A 25086-nucleotide genomic window follows, 5' to 3' on the forward strand; every position below is an offset into this window, starting at 1 on the left:
TACCATGACTTTGGTACACTGTAATGGTGTCTGAACATGATGGATCAGATAAACAATGCTCCATGTGCCAAATCTCCAACCTAATGGTTAGATTTAAAAAGCCCGCAGGAAAATGAGATAGCAGGATTATACTCAGCAAAATTTCATTTCAACAGCTTTCTAGAAATTGAAGAGATTTTATATCAATATAAGAGGTTTTTATATTACAATTTGTGCCCACCGTATAAGTTTACAGCTTCAAGTTTAGTTTCATTTTAATGGTGCAAACAATAATGTTTATGGAGACTAGTACAAACTTCGGTGGCAAAGCAGGATTCGTAAGCATGTAGCTTGCTACACCAACCCCAATCTCCAGCATTTAACTGTAGCCATGATGTGAATATAGTGAAGAGAGCAGATTAACAATTCTTGTTCTCAAGTCAAAATGGTGTTCGCTTTCACTACATCTGTAAAAGGTTATTTCTGTGATTGATTTTTCCATTCACCTATTAGATCATGGTATATCCAATGTCATCTTCAGACACCACAGATCCCCATTGTCCTGTCACTACATGAAAGTGTTACTCCTTTTAGTTTTCAAGCATTACATGGAGGTAGAACTATTGTCTTGAGAATGACAAATGCATAAATTCTGGACAGAATTTCGATTTGCTGCACAAATCACTGGTCGACCAAAGGGTTAGTCACATTTTGAAAGTTTTCCATTTGTAAGGCAATCAAAAAGCACTAATCTTGAAGACAGTGGCTTAACATTTTGGAATCGAGAAGTGTGGTGCTTGAAAAGCAGAGCAGGTCAAGCAGCATATGAAGAGTAGGAGAGTCGACATATCAGACATTCCTGATGAAGGGCTTATGCCAAAACATTGACTCTCCTGCTCTTTGGATGCTGTCTAACCTGCTGTGCTTTTCCAGCACCACACTTCTCAACCGCAACATTTTGGATCAGGGTGGCTAAATTAAAATATTGAGACATAGGACATTAACATTATCATTATAGTCACTGATTTATTGCAGGGAACAGCACATGATTAACTCTTTGGTGACAAACTGTGGCCCATTAAAGTTTTATTTCATTGACTTGATGTTGGTTAAATGCTGGTTAAAAATCTGCAAGCAATGAGCACAATTATGACAAGTTTAAAGCTGTGAGGAGATTTCCTCCTTAGAATAATGTTGCACCTCAGCTTCATAACTCACTCATACAAAGAAAAGCCAATCAATTCTTCTATGTATGCAGAAGCAGATTAATGGCTGGAGACATACCATCAGGATAAATTTGAATACATTTCTATTGCAAAATTTCAAAAGAATTGATTTTTTTATGGTGCAGTTTCAAAAGTCACTTTCACTATGTTTACTCTCCCATTGCACACATCACATTGCTATCCGGGAGGAAAAAAGTTAAAATTCACATTAAAAATATCACTGAAAGATGGTGCATTGTGTGAGTGTTACAGATTAGCAGAAGCTTCAACACAAAGCAAGCCTCATCATCTCTGGAGTCAACATGACACTGTCAGTTAATTAGCTCTTATTTCTGAGCCAGTCAGGACCAGTGTAATAATATTGGCACATTGCTTTCTAAATTTGCAGACTGTGTTTTGTACAGTTCATGTGTGATTGCAAAGGGTGCACTTACAGTTTGAACTGCCAATCGTTGCATGAAAGTATTCTATTTAAATACCAACAAAATTTTCCCATTTAAAAATTATTTTCCAGAATTAATTTGCCAAGATAGCGACAAACTGTTTATGTACTCAACTTAACTTTAATATTCACTTAGTATTTGCCCTGGCAGAATTCCACAGCATGCCTGATTTTCTAGATCTGGATCAGGATTTAACTGGGATAAACTACAACAGAACTATATGGATAAATATCAACAAGCAAGTCTTTCCATTGTGCAGTGTGAAAGTATGTGGGAAACTTCCTAACCACATGATTTATCAATGGGGTGAAAATTTTGGGATGGTTACACCAGATAGTTGTTACCACTTCTGTAGCTGCTGTTATAGAACACAAACTTTGAATATGTACAATTGTAAATGTGGAAAAACACTTGCTTGTCCCTCAAGACTGAACAAATGTGGAAATTATTGGGAAAAGGAAAAGAGCCTGCTAAAAATTCAAGTCCAGGGTCCGTCCTGAATTGCATCACTTTCACTGCATTGGGAAGCTTCACGATCCAAATAATCTGGAAACCAACAAAGAAAAAACATCAGCCACGTGTTTTGACAAAATTGACTTTTAACATTATGACTTTATAAGGATGATCTTAGACAACACCAGATGTTTCAGTAAACATGAATTAATCCCATCATAAGTTTGGGATGGCTCAAAGCACTTCCCATGATGGATAGTTTTACAGTTGTCAATCTGATGTGGCCCCAGGTCTTCCTTGCACCCCACTTTCCTGGAATCTCTTCACAGTTCATTTGACTCATGAATGAGCTTTGGTGCTAGTCAGGTCTTTCTGGATAAGTTGCCTGCAATTTAGCAGTTGGACTAGCAAACGGGACTCCTGGAACGTATGTTGTTTCCCAGGTGCCAGGGTTCGGGATATCTCTGATCAAGAGATCGAGCACATTGACACCAATGACATAGCTTGGAAAAGGGATGAGGATCTTAAAAAAGTGATTTCAGGGAGTTAGGTTGGAAGCTTAAAAGCAGGACGAGCAGAGTAGTAATCTCAGACGGAGGGCTTCAGATACGTAGGTCATTGGGGTACCTTCTGGGACCTATACGTGAAGGGCAGGTTGCACTTAAACTGAGGGCTATCAACGTCCTGTGCAGGAGAATTGCTAAAGCACTTCGGGATGGTTTAAACAAGTTTGGCAGGGGGATGGGAACCAGAGCTACAGATCAGAGGAGGGTAGTTATTGAACGGACAGAAATAGAATGCAGAGAGTCTGTCAGGAAGGATACACAGTTGATAGGGCAAAGGGGTGGGTTAAAGTTTGTCTGTTACAATGCAAGGTGTGTCAGGAATAAGTGTGGTGAACTTAGTGCAAGGATCAGTACTTGGAACTATGGTGTAGTGGCCACTATTATGGAGACATGGATTTCACAGGGGCAGGAATGGTTGCTGCGTGTTCCAGGGTTTAGATCTTTTAAAAAGAACAGGGAGGGGGAATAAAAGAGGAGGGGGAGTATCATTGTTAATTAGACAGTGCATCACAGCTGCAGAAAAGGAGGTTGTTAAGGAGGGTTTGTCTACTGAGCCAGTATGAGTGGACGTCAGTAACAGGAAAGGAACAGTCACTTTGTTGGTTGCTTTCTATAGACTCCCCAGTAGCAGCAGAGAGATGGAAGAACAGATTGGACAGCAGATCTTGGAAAGATGCAGATGTAACAGAGTTGTTGTTATGGGTGACTTCAACTCACCCAATATTGATTGGAACCTCCTTAGTGCAGATGGTTTGGATGGAGCCAATTTTATCAGGTGTGACCAGGAAAGGTTCCTGATTCAATAGATAGATAGTCTGACTAGGGGGGAGGCCACATTGGATTTGGTGTTAGGCAACGAGCCAAGGCAGGTATCAGATCTCTTGGTGGGAGAGCATTTCGGTGACAGTCACCATAACTGCCTCACCTTTACCATAGCCAATGGAGAGGGATAGGAACAGACAGTATGGGAAGGTATTTAATTGGGGGAGGGGAAATTATCCTGCTAGTAGACAGGAACTGTGTTGTACAAATTGGGAACAGTTGTTCTCAGAGAAATGCAAGACTGAAATGTGGAGGCTGTTTATGAAGCACCTGTTGCGAGTGTTGAATAATTTTGTCCCACTGAGACAGGTAAGGAATGGAAAGGTGAAGGAGCCTTGGATGACAAGGAGCTTCTTATCAAGAGGGAGACGGGAGCTTATTTAAGGTTGAGGAAGCAAGGATCTGGCACAAATTTAGAGGATTACAGGGTAGCTAGGAAAGAACTCAAAAATGGACTGAGGAAAGCTGGGAGGGGGCATGCAAAAGCCTTGTTTGGTGGGGGGTGGGGGGGGAAGGATTAGGAAAAACTCAAAGGAGTTCTACACGTACATGAGGAATCAGAGAGAGGTTAGGACTGATCAGGGATAGTGGAGGGAACTTCTGCCTGGAGTCTGAAGACTTAGGGGAGGCTTTAAATGTGTTTTTTGCTTCAGTATTCATTAGAGAGTTGATAGTGAGACCACTGGACCAGGTTAGTAGGCTTGAACAGACTGATATTACGGAAGTAGATGTGCTGGAAATTCTGGGAAGCATCAAGATAGATAAGTTGATGCTTCCCAGGGCCAGACCAGATTTATTCAATGTTACTACAAGAAGTGAAGAATGAGATTGCTGTGCCGCTGGTGAAAATCTTTGCTTCCTCACTCTCCACAGGTATAGTACCGGCTGATTGGAGGGAGGCGAATGCTGTTCCTCTGTTCAAGAAAGGGAATAGGGAAATCCCTGGGAATTATAGACCAGTCAGTCTTATGTCTGAGGTAAGCAAGGTATTGAAAAGGATTCTGAGAGATAGATTTATGACTATTTGGAAAAACATAATTTGATTAAAGATACTCAGCATGGCTTTGTGAGGGGCAGGTCATGCCTTACAAGCCTTATTGAGTTCTTTGAGGATGTGAGGAGACAGGTTGTGAAGGTCGAGCAGTTGATGTGGTGTGTGTGGATTTCAGTAAGGCATTTGATAAGGTTCCCCATGGTAGGCTCATTCAGAAAGTTAGGAGGTATGGGATACAGGGACATTTGCCTGTCTGGTTACAGAATTGGCTGGCCGAAAGACGACAGCGAGTGGTTGTGGATAGAAAGTATTCTGCCTGGAGGTCAGTGACCAGTGGTGTCCCCCAGGGATCAGTTCTTGAGCCTCTGCTCTTTGTAGTTTTTATAAATGACACAAAGGTCAGTGGTGTTGCGAATAGTGGACAGGGCTGTTGCAGGCTACAAAATGACATTGACAGGATGCAGAGTTGGGCTGGGAAGTGGCAGATGGAGTTCAACTTGGAGAAATGCAAAGTGATTCATTTTGGAAGGTCGAATTTGAATGCTGAACAAGGGGTTAAAGACAGGATTCTTGGCAGTGTAGAGGAAAACTGGATCTTGGGGTCCATCTATATGGATCCCTCAAAGTTGTCACCCAAATTGACAGGGCTGTTAAGAATGTGTATGGTGTTTTGGCTTTCATTAACAGGGGGATTGAGTTTCAGAGCTGCGAGGTTTTGCTGCAGCTCTATAAAACCCCAGATAGATTACACTAGGAATTTTGAGTCTAGTTCTGGTCACCTCATTATAGGAAGGGTGTAAATGCTTTAGAAAGGGTACAGAGGATATTTAGCAGGATGCTGCTTGGATTGGAGGCAATCTTATATCTTAGGAGCTCGGGCTTTTCACATTGAAGAGAAGGAAGAGAGGTGACTTGATGGAGGTGTACAAGGTAATGAGAGACATAGATAGAGTAGATAGCCAGAGACTTTTCCCCAGGGCAACAATGGCTGTCACGAGGGGTCCTAATTTTAAGGTGATTGGAGGAAGGTATAGGGGGAGATGTCAGAAGTAGCTTCTTTACACAGAGAGTAGTGGGTGCATGGAATTCCATGCCAGTGATGGTAGTAGAGTCAGAGACATTTATGGACATTTAAGCGACTGCTGGACAAGCACATGGACGGCAGTAAATTGAGGGCTGTGTAGGTTAGGTTGCTCTTAGATTAAGATAAATGCATGGCACAACATCGTGGGTTGAAGGGCCTGTATTGTACTGTTCTAGGTTCTATGTTCTGTGGTCTCTCCTTTATGTTTCATGGTTGTTGGGATTGGAGACTGAACACATGGGGTATCTCGGTACCAAACACAGGCCAGGTTACCTGGGCCACAGCAACAACAACAACTTACATTTATATAGTGCTTTAATAAAGCAACTGAAAAACTGCATTGGCAAATTATCAAAGAAAATTTGACATTAGGTAACAGAAGGGTGTATTGGGCCAAATAACAAAGTTTGATCAAAGAGGTAGCTTTAATAGTCATAGAGATGTACAGCATGGAAACAGGCCCGTCGGTCCAACTCATCCATGCTGACCTGATATCCCAAATTAATTAGTCCCATTTGCCAGCACCTGGCCCATATCCCTTTAAAACCTTCCTATTCATGGTCCCATCTAGATGCCTTTTAAACGTTGTAATTGTATCCATCACTTCCTCTGGCAGCTCGTTCTATAGACGTACCACCCTCTGCATGAAGAAGTTGCCCCTTAAGTCCTTTTTAAATCTTTCACCTCTCGTCCTAAACCTATGCCCTCTCATTCTGGACTCCCCCAACCCATGGAAAAGACCTTGTCTGTTTACCCTATCCATGGAGGAAAGAGGGTCTACAGTATCGACATTCTAAATGGGACAGACGTTAAACCATTCTAGCAACTCAAACCTGGGCATCTGTGAGCAGGGAGAGGGCATCAGCAACAAGAAGGTTATATTAAACAACAATCTATAAGCCCTGTATATCCCCCAACTCTACCATTAGCATCACACTGGGAGCCCAACCCTACTTCAATTAAGAGCCCAGAAGGGAATGCCAAGTGCAGCACCAGGTATCAATTGGATGAAGTTACAATACAGGACTACCTGCATGCCAAGCAATAGTGAAGATCACGTGGCCTCACAATCCATGGATAAGATCCAAGTTCTGAAGTCCTGCCAAATCGAGTTGTGAGTGGTGGTGAACAACTAAAGAACTCAGTGGAGGACGGGGCTCCATAAAAATGCCTATCTGCACACCAGACAAAATTCACGGCTCAACTAACTTCAACTGCTTCATCACGGATCTTCCTTCCACCATAAGTGGGTATGTTCGCTGATAACTGCACAATGTTCAGCACCATTTGAGATACCTCAAACACCAATGTATTGTGTGCTTTTGCAGCAAGATCTGGAGAACATCCAGCTTCGGACTGATAAGTGGCAAGCAACATTAGTAGCCAGGCAATGACCATCTCCAACAAGAGACAGTCTAAGCGGCACCCGATGACATTCAATGGAACCACCATCACTGACTCCCCAACTAACAACATGCTGGAGGTTCTCAGTGATCAGAAACTTAACTAGAACAGCCATATAAATACTGTGTCTACAAGAGCAGGTCGGAGATTAGGAATACTACTACTCATCCTCTGCCTTCCCAATGACTATCCACCACTCACAAAGGACCAGTCAGGGGTGTGATGAAATCCTCCCCACTTGCCTGAATGAATGCAGGTCCAACAACACTCAAGAAACTTGGCACTATCCAGGACAAAGGAGCCACTTGCCTGGCACCCTCGCACTCGCTTCAACATTCACTCTCTCCACCACAGAAACACCGAGGGTAGGGTGCACCAACAACAAGATGCATTGCAGCATCTCACCAAGGTTCCTTCGGCAACATCTTCCACACTCACACCATCTATCATCTTGAATGTCAAGGGCAACAGATACATGGGAACACCACCACCTGCAAGTTCCCCTTCAAGCCATTCACCATCTTGGCTTGGAAATATATCACCATTCCTGTAGTGGTACTGGATCAAAATCCTGGAACTCCCTCCGAAACAGCACTGCGGGTGTCCCGACATCCAACAACTGCTGCAGTTCAAAAGGCAGCTCAGCAAAACCTTCTCCAGGAAAATTATGGCAATACAGCTATAAATGCCAGCAATACTCCCACTGACTAATTATCGCTGACAAACCTCAGAGGTCTGTGCACAATGTCACTTCGGAAACCAGAAATCAATGTATCAGCATGAGTGGAACTGCAGAGCAGCTTCGCAGCCACTTACAGGGAGCACTGCTACACAGACGCACCCATGTCCCATGAATTTAAAATAATGGTAATGCGGGATGAAAAGGTTTAAAGGAGGGAATTCTGTAGGTGAGGGCCTTGGCAGCTGAAGGCAAAGCCACCAGAGGACAAAGAGGCTGTACAAGATGCCTCTCTAGTTGCAGGAATGTGGAATCCAGCCTTTCCCATTATATACTAGAAAACCAAACTCAGTAACAACACAGCAGGGACACCAAAGCTGTCTAGTACACACCATACTGAAGATATTTTAGCACTCTGGTGTCGGTTGCTTCGCTAACATGTTTAATGCTGATCCTACAGAGACTGAAGCAACTTAAAACATTCTAAAATTCTCTTCCTTTTTGGAAAACCCCTAAAGTTCCACTGAGAAAAAAGGTACTTACACAATCATACAGAACATCATGAAGATATTCCACAAGGCAATGAAGATTCGAAAGTAGCGCAGACTCAGCAGGAAATCTTTGATGTTATCACCTGAGAAAGAAGCAAAAAACCTGCATTTAGATAGTGCCTTTAATGACCTCAGGACATTCTATATACTTCAATGAGTACAGGACCAAAACTACTCATCTCTCTGAACAAGACAGTCCCTCCTTAACTAGGATCAGACTAATGAACTTTCTCTAGAAGATTGCCTCCAATGTCAGAATATCTTTCCTGAGGTAAGGGGACCAAACTGTTCACAATTGTCCAGTGGTGGTTTCACTAATGCTGTCTATAGTTTGAGCAAGACTTCCTTATTTTTACACTCCAATTGCTTTCCACTTGCCTTCTCCATTACTTGAACTTATGTGGTTACTTTTCGTGATTCATGGACTAGGAATCCCAAGTATTCTTTTTGAATTCATTTGTGGGATGTAGGCATCACTGCCTAGCCAGAATTTATTGCCCTAGTTGCCCTTGAAGTTGGTGGTGAGCTGCCTTCTTGAACTGGGGCAGTCCATGTACTGTAGGTAGACCCACAGGGAGGAGTCCCAGGATTTTAACCTAGCAACAGTGAAGGAACAGCAATACAATTCTAAGTCAGGATGGTGAGCAGCTTGGAGGGGAACATGAGCGTGGTGATGTTCCCATGTATCTGCTGCCCTTGTCCTGGTCGTGGGTTTGGAAGGTGTTGTCTAAGGTCAATTTCTTCAGTGCATCTTGTAGATAGTAAAAGCAGCATGTATGAGTGTGAGTAGTGGAGAAAATGGACGTGTGTGGATGTGGTGCCATGTCTTTCTCCATTTATACAGCTCCTCTATTTTTCCTGTCAAAGTGCACAACCTCATGTTGAATATTATATTCTATCTGCCAAGTTTTGGCTCACTCATTTAACCTGTTTATATCCTTCTAACTCTTGTTTCTTCCTCACTTGCCTTCTCACAAGGATATAATACATTCACTTTCCCCATCTAAGACATTTACATTGGAAATATCCTGAAAATGCATCCCATTTATCTCTACTGTGTCTTTTACCATTGATTCGATCCTCTGTGCTAATATTCTACCCTAACACCATAGGCTCTTCTCTTATTAAGTAGTTTAATGTGTGGGAACTTATCAGATACCTTCTGAAAATCCAAATACTGTACATTATAGCTGCTTCTCCCCCCATTATCTATCCTGCTTGTTGTCTCCTCAAAGAATTCTTGTAATTTTGTCAGGCATGACTTTCACTTCACGAAGTCAAGCTGATTGTGCTTGATCATATCATGTATTTCTAAATGCTCTGCTATTATAATAGACCCCAACATTTTCCCAGTGACAGATGTTAAGCTAACTGGCTGATGGTTACCTGTTTTTATCACCTTGCTTTTTAAACAAACATGTTACATTGGCAGTTTTTCATCCCTCTGGGAATTTAAGTATTCCGGGAAGACTATTATCAATGCATTCACTATCAGTGTAGCTTCTTACTTTCATATCGTAGGGTGCAAACAATGAAGTGCAGGAAACCTAGCGTCTTTAGCCCCATTAGTTTCCCTCTGACTTTTTCCTCTATATAACTATTGTGTAACTACATATTATTGTAATTACTGTATTACCTCTCCTCCTTTTATCCTTTGAATACTTAATCATTTTCGAATGATATTTGCATTTTCTACTGTAATTGGAACAGAGGCATGAAATAAAACCTGTCTCAGGTGGACACAGATTCCTACAACATTTTCTAAGAGGCAGGATATTTGCTCCAGTGTTATTGTTATTTCAGGAACATACTACCAAAGCAGACACAGATACATCATGTTTCTTTTTATGAAATCCCTCTGCACTCAAATTTAGAGTCATAGAGATACACAGCATGGAAACAGAACCTTTGGTCTAACTAGTCCATACTGACCAGATAAACTTGTTGTTTTGTTTCTGACATCACAATGATTCAATAAGCACAGTTCAAAAAGCTGCTTAATTGGGTAAAAAGACCTATAGGATGTCTTAAGGTTAAGAGGGGAGCTACACAAACACAAGACCTTTTAAGTGCAAAATGGTCAGGAAGTTTTCATCTAATAGTGATTGTGGCAGTGTATACCTGTCATAAGTGCTTTCATGTCAGTCAGAAAGTATTGGGTTCTCTTTCTGGTCAAGGGCATTAAAAATATATTTTTGGATTTGCATCACTTAAGACATCCCACTCCTTTATGGTGGTGAGGACTGCCAACAAGTAACTGGGATGGGCACCTGGACCCATTCTGGTGGGGAGTTAGGAGAGAGCAGGCATCAAAAGGTAAAAACTGTCACATCTGTGCTATTCTTTCTGGCCAGCATCCATCAGGGAAATTTTGGAAGCATTCCCAGGAAATGAGAACTGTAAAGTGAACTAGAACTAGAAAGATAACCTCCCTAATCAGTTAATGTGTGGGGAAACTAGAAAAAGTGTATGGTCAAAGCTATATATTAACAGTAAGAAACTCTGAGGAGGAGGAATACAAAAGTATAAAATACACAAGTGTTTGTAATACATAAAAATATGGGGTGGGGAGGGGGGGGAACTGAGGGAAGCACAGATAGGTGATTGTCGGGTTTCTGAGACAACAGATTAAAAATAGAGGGGTTTAGTCAACAAGCACCAAATACAGATCATTGATAGCAAAGTGCAAAACACTGCCTCAATGAAACATAAGAACACAAGATCTGTACTTAATTCCACTAAGACAAATCCATCAGGGAGCTAACTGTCGCCAGGTAAATTCTGTTCCCCATCCTGTTAACGAACAACCAAGACAGCGGTAGCTGAAGCGCAGACTCTCTTGCAAGTCTCAGGAGGTGTTGGAGAAGGAAAGAAGCAGAGAGGAAGAATGAGTCAGAGATTCACAGAAATACTATAGTGAAAAGGAGGATAGGAGGATGGCTGCTTGCGAGTAAATTTTAAACATAATGGTAAAAGAATTAAAAGCAGAACAAAACAGGAATATCAATAGGAGTTCAAAGCAAAATACACCTTAATTAATCACATAAGCCATGAAAATCTAATCCTTTGGGACCCTGCTTCATCCTAGACTAGACAGCATACTTCTCTAGTGAGACATGACATGTGATTAAATGTAACATGTTTGTGAGGAACAGGCGAGTGACGTTTACCCTGTAGATCACTTGAGGATTCTCTTGTCTCACCCTGTTACAGTCTGTGTAAACCAATTGATGGGGCTGACAGGGATACAATTCACAATTGCCTACAAATGCCTACATCATAAAACTAGGACCACTGCAAACTGGGAATTCCTTCAGGGATTTCTACATCAGGTAACCCCTTCAAATACACTCACATAGCTAAACTGCCATTTGTTCAAAAATGGGAATTAAGAAGTACTCACCTCGAGTTTCTGCCTGCTAACTTATCCTCTTTCTTTGTTTATGCTTTTTTTGATTTTTAATTAGACACTGCAACCCCAGACACTTGAGTCAACTACACCTCCTGAAGTTTACTTTCTACAAGTCAGTGCTCTTCAAGCCCTGAACAAAGCCACTTCCAGGTTTGAATTTTTGCAAAACCACATGCAAGGTGCAGATGAGCAAGGACTTCTGAAACATGGTCAGGCAATGCCCCCTGGTGGTCAGGCATTGGAGTGTGCACCACTATGTTTTCAACATCACCTATTTGAAGATCACAGAAGCATTTCAAATCTCTTTATTCTCATTCAGAATCTTATACTCCAAGTACTTATTATTCTTGCTGTTGAATACTTTGTGTTACAGAACTGTGAATCTCCAACCTCTGAACTTCCTATTTTCAAACGGCCCACCAATTTTACACTCCGATCCTGTGTAACCAAAAGTGGTTGCTGCTCCACAAATATACAAAATACAATCTTTGATACTGCTAAAAACCAGAGGAAACAACACAGTCAACAACAGACATCTAAAAATAAACAATATTGGACAGGTCACAAGTCAAATCTGGAGGACAACAATTCTCAAAGCCTGTACATTAACTGTTGAGCAAATGGATATCTGGGATAAGTGAATTCAGGAAAGAAGCAGAGAGATGGACTGAATGCAGTGAGAGGAAGTGTGACAGCCAGTGAGTTAACTCATCGATGACATACAGGTTAGAGTTACAGATTTTCATTCCTGCTTGGAGTGAGTGTGTTACTGGAAGATCAGCCTTTACTGCCCACCCCTAACAGTCCTTGCACTGAGTGGCTTCATTGGACATTTCAGAGGGCAGTTAATGGTCTACCACATTGCTGAGAGTTCAAACTAGGTACATTTGGCAGATTTCCTTCCCTAAAGGATGTATTATTGTGACAATCATTTATAGTTTTCATGGTAATCAATACTGAGAGGAGCTTTATATTTCCATATTTTATCACCAGCTATCATTGTGGGTTTTAGAGTTGGATACTGCAGATTAGAGTCAAGATTAGAGTGGTGCTGGAAAAGCACAGCAGGTCAGGCAGCATCCCAGGAGCAGGAAGATCGAGGCTTCATCAGGAATGAGGCAGGGAGCCTGGGGCGGGGGTGGAGAAATAAATGGGGGAGGGGGGAGCTGGGGAGAAGTTTGCTGAGAGTGCAATAGGTGGATGGTGGTGGGGGTAAAGGTGATAGGTCGGAGAGGAGAGTGGTGCAGATAGGTGAGAAGGAAGATGGACAGGTGGGACAGAGTATTGAGTACAGGAGTTGGGAGGTCATGTTGCGGCTGTACAGGACATTGGTTAGACCACTGTTGTAATATTACATGCAATTCTGGTCTCCTTCCTATTGGAAAGATGTTGTGAAACTTGAAAGGGTTCAGAAAAGATTTACAAGGATGTTGCCAGGGTTGGAGGATTTGAGCTATAGGGGGAGGCTGAACATGCTGGGGCTGTTTTCCCTGCAGCGTCCGAGGCTGAGGGGTGACCTTATAGAAGTTTATAAAATCATGAGGGGCATGGATAGGGTAAATAGACAAAGACACTGGATGCCTTCTCGCAGAGCACTTTAGAGAACATCGCTGGGACACCCACACCAATCAACCCCACTGCCCCGTGGCCAAACATTTCAACTCCCCCTCCCACTCTGCGAGGACATGTAGATCCTAGGCCTCCACTATCGCCACTCCCTCACCATCCAATTCCTGGAGGAAGAACACCTTATCTTCCACCTTGGGACCCTCCAACCCCATAGCATCAATGTGGACTTCACCAGTTTCCTCACTTCCCCTCCCCCCCCCCCACCTTACCCCCGTTCCAACCTTCCAGCTCAGCACCATCCTCATGACCTGTCCCACCCGTCAATCTTCCTTCCCACCTATCTGCTCCACCCTCCTCTCCAACTGATCACCTTCACCCCCATCACCATTCACCTATTGCATTCTCAGCTACCTTCTCCCAGCCCCACCTCCCATCCATTTATCTCTCCACCCTGAGGCTTCCAGCCTCATTCCTGATGAAGGGCTTTTGCCTGAAACATCGATTTTCCTGCTCCCCAGATGCTGCCTGACCTGCTGTGCTTTTCCAGCACTACTCTAATCTTGACTGTGGGTTTTGGAGCCCTATCCCCAATACACTAGCCTGGCCCCCTCAAAAATTAGTACTGTGACATTACTGTAGGGGACAGAATTAAATACACCTTCTTACCTGTTGTCGTTTCACGGCCATCATCTCCAAAACCCTGTAGCTCTCTTCTCTTTCTGGAATAAAAATTTTTTAAAAATTATTCACCCTACAATCAAGTGAGATGAGTTTAAACAAAGCTGTCTGAAAGACTATCCCTTCAAAGATGATACAGGGATGAAGGAGACAGTGGACACATTGCACTGCATCAGGCACAAGCCACAAAGGCATTAAGTAAATGGAGGTGGGGTGTCTACAGCCACATCACTATATTGCATGAAGATCTTCTTGACAATCATAGGGAACATAAAAACAATTTGAAGATGTATAGATTATCAGGAAAATCTGCCTCTCTCCCACTTCCTGCATCATCCTCCCTCTATGTCACTCTCTATTTCTTATCTCTATCCCACCTATGGCCACCTACTCAACCTGCTTTCTTCCATCTAGGCAGAGCTGGTCCATCTTTCAGAGAACACCTAAAGTGCTTTTTTCAATCAAGACTGTTACCACTAGAAAAACTGTAGAAATCTTTACTTTTAGTAACAAGTACCTCGTCCAGACTAGGCTGGAAAAATGTCCCCACACTGGGTGACCAACTTATAAAATAACCAACTGTGGTAGCGAATCAGCAAAGGGAGGGAAGCCTGCCTTTTCCAATGATGGGTTTGGTCAATTGTCACCAATATATTTTATCCTGAATTTGGCAGGTAACTTATTACTAGAATCCAAGCATGGATATATGCTCTATAGAACAATGCTCAATATAAACAGAGTACTTGTGGATCTTCTGGGGCAATTGTCACAATGGACTGAAGTTCACAGAATGTTTTGCTGCTGAGTTGGAGCCAATTAAAATGTGGCCTGTCTCTCTCTTGCTCAAGTACTCCATGAGGATACAGTCTAAACTGCTATCTCCCACCAAAAATACCAGCTGTAAACCTTGCATCGACAGCATGGCTATTAATTAACCTTCAGCTTTTTTTTTAACCTTGTGATATAACCCAAGGAACTTCACCAGGACAACATTGTCAAATAAGACAGGACACTGAGTCAGATGAGATCACAGGACAGGTGACCATTGAGGAGTTGAAGAGATGAGTTTTGATTAGTGTTTAAGATTTTAAGGAGTTGGAGTAAAGCATTCAGCCCTCAACCCTGTTCTGCCACTCAACAGGATCAAGGCTGATTGGATTGTGTCTGTAGCTCCACCTTCCTGCCTAACCCCTACACCATACACAACATCTCCCCCCACCCCTGGAAAAACAAAAAGAGGAACGAGGTGAAGTTTCAGAAGATAATACCAGGCGGCTGGAGCTGGCGCACCAGTTTTGGAGCACGAGAAACAGGGGCTCAACAAAAGGCCAGAATTCGAGAAACACACCAACCTGAGAGTGTTGGAGAATGTTACAGAGTCAGGCAGTGAAAGGATTTAACACAAGCCTGACAATTTGAATAACTTGCAATTATAGTGTTTATAACATGGCCAAATGATCTGAGGACCTTCACAGAAAAGTTAAACTAAATATGGTTAAACTTGGTTAAATGAAGAAATATTTTAGATTAGATTCCTTACAGCATGGAAATAGGCCCTTTGGCCCAACAAGAACACAAAGACCCTTCGACGAACAACCTACCCAGATCCATTCCCCTACATCTAACACCACAGGCAATTTAGCATGGCCAATTCACTTAACCTGCACATTTTTGGACTGTGGGAGGAAACCGGAGGAAACCCACACAGACACAGGGAGAACGTGCAAACTCCACACAAACAGTTGCCTGAGGCAGGAATTGAACCCAGGTCCCTGATGCTGTGAGGCAGCAGTGGCAGTGCTAACCACTGTGCTGCCCAATGGATGTGGAACCCAAAGTTTGAGCAGAGAGGGACCTCAAAGAAGGAGGTTGGGGTATAGGCACAAAGAGGTAGCCAGATTGGGAGCCAACTTAGATCAGTGAGCACAGAGATGTAGGTGAATGGAAATTAGTGAGCGCTAGGATACAGGCTGGGTGCGATGGCAAAGGAGGGGCAGGGTGGAGTGGGTTGGGGGGGGGGGGGGTTGGGAACCAGCTAGTGTGAGAGTGATTTGGAAGGGACCAGTGGGATGATGAAAGTGGGGGGAGGGGAATGTGCCAGCCAGTGGTAAAGGGAGAAAAACGTCCTGACGTTTTTATACAGTATCGCTGCAAACACACTATTTGTCTCCCTCTGGGAGGTGGTGGAAGAACTCTTGGGCTAATGCCCACTGTACTGTGCCATGAATGCTCCCTGTGCCCACAATGTCTCTGGTTGATGTACTCTCACTGCACAGACGACCTCCAACCTCATCTCTAAACAGGACACGTACACATTTTATACCGTGATTCCACCTCCATACAGATCTGTATACTCACAGTTTGAAGTTCAGCACAGCTCCTGCATTCATTAGCAAGGTACTGCAAGAGATTAAACAGAGTGAACACAAGGCACACATTTAATTTACCAGTCTTTAGCCTTTATTCATGCTGGTTGCATTTTGCATTTACTCTATTTGGTGGACCTGACTAAACTTCGGTAATTATTAACTATTAAAGGATTGGACACTCTGGAGGCAGGAAGCATGTTTCCGCTGATGGGTGAGTCCCAAACCAGAGGACACAGTTTAAAAATAAGGGATAGGCCATTTAGAACAGAGTTGAGGAGAAACTTCTTCACCCAGAGAGTGGTGGGTGTGTGGAATGCTCTGCCCCAGAAGGCTGTGAAGGCCAAGTCTCTGGATACTTTCAAGAAAGAGTTGGATAGACCTCTTAAGAATAGTGGAATCAAGGGTTATGGGGATAAGGCAGGAACAGGATACTGATTGAGGATGATCAGCCACGATCATAATGAATGGTGGTGCTGGCTCGAAGGGCAGAATGGCCTACCCCTGCACCTATTGTCTATCTCATTGACGAGGAGAAATGTGATTAGTTCAGGAAGTTTTCCTGTTGCAGTAAATTTTAAGAATTTTCCACAAACATTCGGAAATGTTGAACTTCTTTTGATTTGATTCTCATTTATATTGTTCTTTATTGCGTATGCAAGTCAGACACATCGACTTGTGAACTGACCCCCTTTGCAACCTGGGGACTGCCATTAACCCCTTGCCTAGTCAGTGACACCCACAAGCTTGTGAATCACCTTTTACAAAAAAGGTTCTTATTGAATTTTTCTGTCCCTGCTGCTATGAGACCCACTTCAAACTCATCCCCTGTTTATGTAAATACCTATAGAAACTTTTTAAATCCATTTTTGACTCTTATATTCTATCTTTACTTGTATCATAAATTTCCTGATTGCTCTCCTATCAATCAGGTTTATTACTCATCTCATTTGCCACGATTGAACTATATGAGAGATTGTTATTTGTTAAGGGAATGTATCATTGCAAATGATGAATTAATTCCTGAAATGTTTATCATTGCCTGTCAACTGCATTCATTTACTCAGGCTAAAATATACTTACAAAACAAAAATTTCATTAATAACTGAATAAAAATTTACTGTAAATGTCAGTGATGTCATATTTCTTTTTAAAAATTGTATTAATAGCCCCTTTCATAACTGAAAAAGCTCCAGGATTTTATGACCAAGTATTTCTGAAATGTAATGCAGGAAAAGCAGCAGCCAATAGTCCAGCAATTCCCAGGAGATAATTACAGATTTTTTTTGTTTGAGGGGTTCAGGGTTACATTTCATCCAAGGACAGGACAATACTGGACTTGAGTGTCTGCCTAGGTTATACGCTTAAATCTCAAGTCAGACTTGAACTAATTTCTGAATCAGAGGGAACAGTGCTCCCTGCAGGTCACAGCTAACATTTAAGATACTGCTTCTCGTGGAGGAGTCTGAGGTAATGGATTGAACGGATAAAAATCACATTCAGCAAACAACCGGACACATCGAATGAAAATTGTGCTTTTATTAAGTTTTCTCCTTTCAAAAAGAGGCAAATGAAATTCAGGGCCAAAAGTCTTTATTTAATCCTGTATGAAAAACATTATATTTACTGGCATTTCAGGTGAGATAGAAGAGAAGGTAAGGTGCATTGAGGTGAGGTTGAACAGTTCAGACAGGACATACTGGTCTGATTTGAGAGCATAAGGCATCACATAATAATGTACACTGTAAGAAGTAAAGTTATTTTGTATTAGAAATGCATTAAAAGATTATTCATACATTCCCCTCCCTGGACTTCATTTACTTGGAACAGTGCTGGCATAACTAAATTAATCTTTGTTTTTGAAAGGAAGTGTCAAATAAAACAACATCCACAGCTAATATTGCACAGCTCAAGGTGATTAATGAAAATAAACTTTTCTACAGATGCAGTTTTAATATGAATATTTTAAAATTGAAAAGGCTATTCCATATTTGCAAACTTTGAAGCAATGAAGCAAGTTGGATTAGCAACGAATTTTAGATGTTTTCTAATCAATCTGTTCAGTGATCTGACATCTGGCCTGGCTTGTTACCTAGCACCAAATCCAATATGGCCTCCCACTAGTTGGCCTAACTACATTTTGAGTCAGGATTGCTCCTGGATACACCTGACAAAATCGGCTCCACCCAGACCACCTGCACTAAGGAGGTTCCAATCAATATTGAGTAAGTTGAAGTCACCCATAACAACAACTCTGTTACATCTGCACCTTTCCAAGATCTGCTGTAAGTGTTGGACTGAGACAGGCAAGGAATGGCAAGGTGAAGGAGCCTTGGATGACAAGAGAAGAGGAGCTTCTCGTCAAGAGGAAGAAAGAAGCTTACATAAGGTTGAGGAAGCAAGGATCTGGCACAGCTTTAGAGGATTACAGGGTGGCTAGGAAAGAACTCAAAAATGGATTGAGGAGAGCTAGGAGGGGACATGAAAAAGTCTTGGTGGGGAGGATTAGGGAAAACCCAAAGTTCCCCACTTATGTGAGGAACAAGAGAATGGTCAGAGAAAGGGTAGGGCTGATCACAGATAGTGGAGGGAACTTGTGCCTGGTGTCTGAAGAGGGAGGGGAGGCCCTAAATGAGTTTTTTGCTTCAATACTCATTAGAGAGAGTGCCAGACCAGATATATTCAAGATTACTATGGGAAGTAAGGAATCAGATTGCTGTGCCTCTGGCGATGATGTTTGTATCCTCACTCTCCACGGGAGTAGTACTGGCTGATTAGAGGGAGGCAAATGTTGTCCCTCTGTTCAAGAAAGGGAATAGGGTAGTCCCTGGGAATTACAGACCAGTCAGGCTTATGTCTGTGGTAAGAGTTGAGAATATGGTGCTGGAAAAGCACAGCAGGTCAGGCAACATCTGGGGAGCAGGAGAATCGACGTTTTGGGCAAGGCCCATCATCAGGAATGAGGCTTGTGAGCTGAGGAGGTAGAGAGATAAATGGGAGTGAGTGGGGCTGTGGGGGGAGAAGGTAGGTCAGAGTGCGATAGGTCGATGATGGTGTGTGTGAAGGTGATATGTGGGAGAGAAGGGTGGAGTGGATAGGTGGAAAGAAGATGGACAGGACATGAGGGCGGTGCAGAGTTGGAAGGTTGGAACTGAGATAAGGTGGGGAGAGGGAAATGAGGAAACTAGTGAAGGCCGTATAGTTGGAGGGTTCCAAGGTGGAAGATGAGGTGATTTAACTCCTTGGGTCAGGTGGTTAAGGTGTGGCGATGGAGGAGGCCCAGGATCTGCATGTCCTGGGAGGGGGAGGGGGAAATTGAAGTGTTTGGCCATGGGGCGATGGGGTTGGTTGGTGCGGGTGTCCCAGAGATGTCTCCTGTCTCCCCAGTGTACAGAGAGACCACATCGGCAGCAATGGATACTGTTGATGCCGTTCCATGATATGTGGATGTGCAGGTAAAACTTTGATGGTGAAACTTTTATGTCTGCGGTAAGCAAGGTACTGGAAAGGAGTCTATGAGATAGGATTTATGACTATTTGGAAAAACAGCTTGATTAAAGATAGTCAGCATGGCTTTGTGAGAGGCAGGTTATGCCTCACAAGTCTTAGAGTTCTTTGAGGATGTGATGAGACAGGTTGAACAGTAGGTCTGGTGGATATGGATTTCAGTAAGGCATTTGATAAGGTAAAAACAATTATTGCAGATGCTGGAAACCAGATTCTGTATTAGTGGTGCTGGAAGAGCATAGCAGTTCAGGCAGCATCCAAGGAGCTTCGAAATCGACGTTTCGGGCAAAAGCCCTTCATCAGGAATAAAGGCAGTGGGCCTGAAGCGTGGAGAGATAAGCTAGAGGAGGGTGGGGGTGGGGAGAAAGTAGCATAGAGTACTATGCTATGCATAGAAACTGCAATTTCCCTTCCCATGTGGTTAAAGATGCCGTCCAATGCACCTCGTCTACATCCCACAGCTCCGCCCTCAGATCCCACCCCTCCAACCCTAACAAGGACAGAACGCCCCTGGTGCTCACCTTCCACCCTAACAACCTTCACATAAACCAAATCATCCGCCGACATTTCCGCCACCTCCAAACAGACCCCACCACCAGGGATATATTTCCCTCCCCACCCCTTTCAGCCTTCCGCAAAGACCGTTCCCTCCGTGACTACCTGGTCAGGTCCACGCCCCTCTACAACCCACCCTCCCATCCTGGCACTTTCCCCTGCCACCGCAGGAACTGTAAAACCTGCGCCCACACCTCCTCCCTCACCTCTTTCCAAGGCCCTAAAGGAGCCTTCCATATCCATCAAAGTTTTACTTGCACATCCACTAATATCATTTATTGTATCCGTTGCTCCCAATGCGGTCTCCTCTACATTGGGGAGACTGGGCGCCTCCTAGCAGAGCGCTTTAGGGAACATCTCCGAGACACCCGCACCAATCAACCAAACCGCCCCGTGGCCCAACATTTCAACTCCCCCTCCCACTCTGCCGAGGACATGGAGGTCCTGGGCCTCCTTCATCGCCGCTCCCTCACCACCAGACGCCTGGAGGAAGAACGCCTCATCTTCCACCTCGGAACACTTCAACCCCAGGGCATCAATGTGGACTTCAACAGTTCCCTCATTTCCCCTTCCCCCACCTCACCCTAGTTCTAAACTTCCAGCTCAGCACTGTCCCCATGACTTGTCCGGACTTGTCCTACCTGCCTATCTCCTTTTCCACCTATCCACTCCACCCTCCCCTCCCTGACCTATCACCTTCATCCCCTCCCCCACTCATCCATTGTACTCTATGCTATTTTCTCCCCACCCCCACCCTCCTCTAGCTTATCTCTCCACGCTTCAGGCTCACTGCCTTTATTCCTGATGAAGGGCTTTTGCCCGAAACGTCGATTTTGAAGCTACTTGGATGCTGCCTGAACTGCTGTGCTCTTCCAGCACCACTAATCCAGAATTTGATAAGGTAATCTCATTCAGAACGTTAGAAGGTATAGGATACAGAATTAACTGGCCGAAAGAAGATGACAAGTGGTAGTGGATGTTTTGTGAAGGGTAGGTCGTGCCTCACATTGCTTACTGAGTTCTTTGAGAAGGTGACCAAATAGGTGGATGAGGGTAAAGTGGTTGATCTGGATTACAGTAAAGCAATTGATAAGGTTCCCCATGGTAGGCTATTGCATAAAATATGGGAGGCATGGGATTGAGGGTGATTTAGTGGACAGCGAAGGAAGTTACCTCAGATTATAACGGGACCTTGATCAGATGGGCCAGTGGGCTGAGTGGCAGATGGAGTTTAACTTTGATAAATGCAAGGTGCTGCATTTTGGAAAAGCAAATCAGAGCAGGACCTATACACTTAATGGTAAGATCCAAGGGAGTGTTGCTGAACAAAGAGAACTTGGAGTGTAGGTTCATAGCTCCTTAAAAATAGAGTTGCAGGTAGATAGGATAGTGAAGGCGCTTGGTGTGCTTTCCTTTATTGGTCAGAGTAATGAGTGTTGGGAGGTCATGTTGCGGCTGTACAGGACTTTGGTTAGTTCACTTTTGGAATATTGCATGTAATTCCGGTCTCCTTCCTATCGGAGGAATGTTGTGAAACTGGAAAGGGTTCAGAAAAGATTTACGAGAATGTTACCAGAATTGGAGGAGTTGAGCAATAGACAGAGGCTGAATAGGCTGGGGCTGTTTTTCCCGGACTGTCAGAGGCTGAGGGGTGACCTTACAGAGGTTTATAAAATTGAGAGGGGCATGGATAGGATAAATACATAAAATCTTTTCCCTGGGGTGGGGGAGTACAGAACTAGAGGACATAGGTTTAGGGTGAGAGGGGAAAGATATAAAAGAAACTAAGGGGCAACTTTTTCATACAGAGGGTGGCACATGTATGCAATGAGCTGCCAGAGGAGGCTGATACAATTGCAACATTTAAAAGGCATCTGGATGGGTATATGAATAGGAAGGGTTTGGTGGGATATGGACCAAGTGCTGGCAAATGGGACTAGATTGGGTTGGGATATCTAGTCGGCATGGACGGGTTGGACCAAAGGGTCTGTTTCCATGCTGTACATCTCTATGACTCTATAACACATATCAGATTTGCACACAAACTGCTGCCGCTGGTCCTCAAAATAAACTAACTTACAAGAAAAATGTTCTGTATGAAAATTCCACACAGATTCAAAAGCTGCCTTAGAAAAGCAAAAAAAATCTGTAAAGTAGTTACAGAATTCTTTTTCCAACAAGCAGAGTCAAAAAAGGGTTTGAACTGTTGTTCCCCCAGGATCCTTCTCCCCTCTCTCCACCCCCCCCAGGATCCTTGTCCCCACCTCTCGCCCCCCCCCAAACATCTCCTCCCCCCCCACCCAAGGATCCTTCTCCCCACCCAATCACCCACCATCTTCCCCCCCCCCCAGGATCCTTCCCCCCACCCTTTCATGATCAATCTGACTCTCTCTTCCCCCCCCCCAGCCTCTATCCCCCCCAGCCTGTGTTTACCCTCCCCGGGCCCTGTCCCTCGGGCGGGGATGTGGGGGGTGGGGGGGGGTTTGAAGGGTCCTACCCGAACAGCAGAAAGTCTCCGATCATTTTCCTTGGACTCAGTCACCGTGCAACCTAACCGGACAGCAGCGAACAACCAATCACGGCGCAAGCTTCATAGCCGTCCACCAATCAGAACTGCCGGAAGGGAGTTCCCCGCGAGCAAGTTCGGTTGGCCGGAGCTTGACGTCACACGGCCGATGGCCGCCGTCCCCGCCCACATCCCACTGCCCCGCCCACATATTCAAATCACCGCCCCGCCCACATCCCACCGCCCCGCCCACATATTCAAATCACCGCCGGCCACCCGGAAGCTCACCCACAGCGCAGACAGCCTTCCTCCCGCTGACGCTCTGTGGTGCCTCAGTAGTTGGCACCTACTGTCTCCCCGCACCGCGGGTTCGAGCCCCCCCTCAGGCGCAATCTAGTTCGGGTGTCGGTTTCTACGTCCAAAAACGTCCATGGGTTTGGCCATGGGAAGGAGTGACTGGGATGCTCTTCAGAGGATCCATGTGGACTCCGTGACTTGCTTACACTTACACACTGTAGGTGATTCTGCCATTCCTAGTTCTACCAAATTTCTATCCCAAAATTCCCTTGGCCATAAAATCCTCAGCAACCTTAAATTCACTCTCCCCCAACCATCTGATGGCTCATTGGTTAGCACTGGCAGCCTCAGTGCCAGGGACCCACATTTGGGCTCGAGTACCCACCTCAGGTGACTGTCTGTGTGGAGTTTGCACATTCTCCCCCTGTCTGCGTGGGCATCCTCCCACAGTCCAAATGGTGAATTGGCCATAATGCTAGGCCCCACCTCATCCTAGTTTTAAACTTCCAGCTCAGTAACTGTCTCCATGACTTGTCCGGACTTGTCCGACCTGCCTATCTTCTTTTCCACCTATCCACTCCACCCTGTCCTCCCTGACCTATCACCTTCATCCCCTCCCCCACTCACCCATTGTACTCTATGCTACTCTCTCCCCACCCCCACCCTCCTCTAGCTTATCTCTCCACGCTTCAGGCTCACTGCCTTTATTCCTGATGAAGGGCTTTTGCCCGAAACGTCGATTTCACTGCTCGTTGGATGCTGCCTGAACTGCTGTGCTCTTCCAGCACCACTAATCCAGTATTTGGTTTCCAGCATCTGCAGTCCTTGTTTTTACCACCATAATGCTAGGTATACTAGTCAGGGATAAAATATATGGTCAGATACGGGAATGGATCTGGATAGGTTATTCTTTGGAGTGTCGGTGTGGACTTGTTGGTTGAAGGGCCTGTTTCCACACTGTAAGGAATCTAGTCATCACACACAGATAGCCCAAATGCCTGAAAAATGCACATCCTTAAAAATTCTATCCAAAGGATTTTTCCCAGGACATTCACTCCCAAAAAACCCATCTGAATTTTCTCAACACACAGATGACACCAAAATTGGAAGTCTAGTGGACAGCAAAGAGGGTTACCTCAGATTACAACAGGATCTTGACCAGATGGGCCAATGCACAGAGAAGTGGCAGATTGAGTTTAATTCAGATAAATGCGAAATGCTGCATTTTGGGAAAGCAAATCTTAGCAGGACGTATACACTTAATGGTAAGGTCCTAGAGAGTGTTGCTGAACAAAGAGACCTTGGAGTGCAGGTTCATAGCTCCTTGAAAGCGGAGTTGCAGGTAGATAGGATAGTGAAGAAGGTGTTTGGTATGCTTTCATTTACTGGGTACAGGAGCTGGGTGGTCATGTTGCAGCTGTACAGGACATTGGTTAGACCACTGTTGGCATATTGTACGCAATTCCGGTCTCCTTCCTATCGGAAAGATGTTGTGAAACTTGAAAGGATTCAGAAAAGATTGACAAGGATGCTGCCAGGGTTGGAGGATTTGAGCTATAGGGAGAGGCTGAACAGGCTAGGACTGTTTTCCTTGGAGCGTTGGAGGCTGAGGGATGACCTTATAGAGGTTTACAAAATGATGAGGGGCATGGATAGGATAAATAGACAAAGCCTTTTCCCGGGGGTCAGGGAGTCCAGAACTAGAGGACATAGGTTTAAGCTGAGAGGGGAAAGATATAAAAGAGACCTAAGGGGCAACTTTTTCACACGGAGGGTGGAACATGTATGGAATGAACTGCCAGAGGAAGTGGAGGCTGGTACAGTAGCAACATTTAAGAGGCATTTGGATGGGTATAAGAATAGGAAGGGTTTGGAGGGATATGGGCCGGGTGCTGGTAGGTGGGACTAGATTGGGTTGGGATATCTGGCCGGCATGGACGGGTTGGACCAAAGGGTCTGTTTCCATGCTGTACATCTCTATGATTCTATGTCAAG

General features: G+C 44.2%; 1 protein-coding gene across 1 annotated transcript; it reads right to left on the reverse strand.

The window, feature by feature from the left end:
• Positions 1-182: 182 nt before the first annotated feature.
• Positions 183-22908, reverse strand: smim7 (small integral membrane protein 7). The gene is made up of 5 exons (XM_072593672.1): positions 22786-22908; positions 16219-16260; positions 13849-13901; positions 8194-8284; positions 183-2194 (listed from the first exon to the last, which is right to left on the reverse strand). The coding sequence occupies exons 1-5, from the start codon at positions 22809-22811 to the stop codon at positions 2179-2181; spliced, it is 228 nt and encodes a 75-aa protein (XP_072449773.1). The 5' UTR covers positions 22812-22908; the 3' UTR covers positions 183-2178.
• Between the last annotated feature and the right edge of the window lie 2178 nt (positions 22909-25086).

The sequence above is a fragment of the Chiloscyllium punctatum genome, chromosome 24 (assembly GCF_047496795.1).
Source record: "Chiloscyllium punctatum isolate Juve2018m chromosome 24, sChiPun1.3, whole genome shotgun sequence".
NCBI classification, from domain to species: Eukaryota; Metazoa; Chordata; class Chondrichthyes; order Orectolobiformes; family Hemiscylliidae; genus Chiloscyllium; species Chiloscyllium punctatum.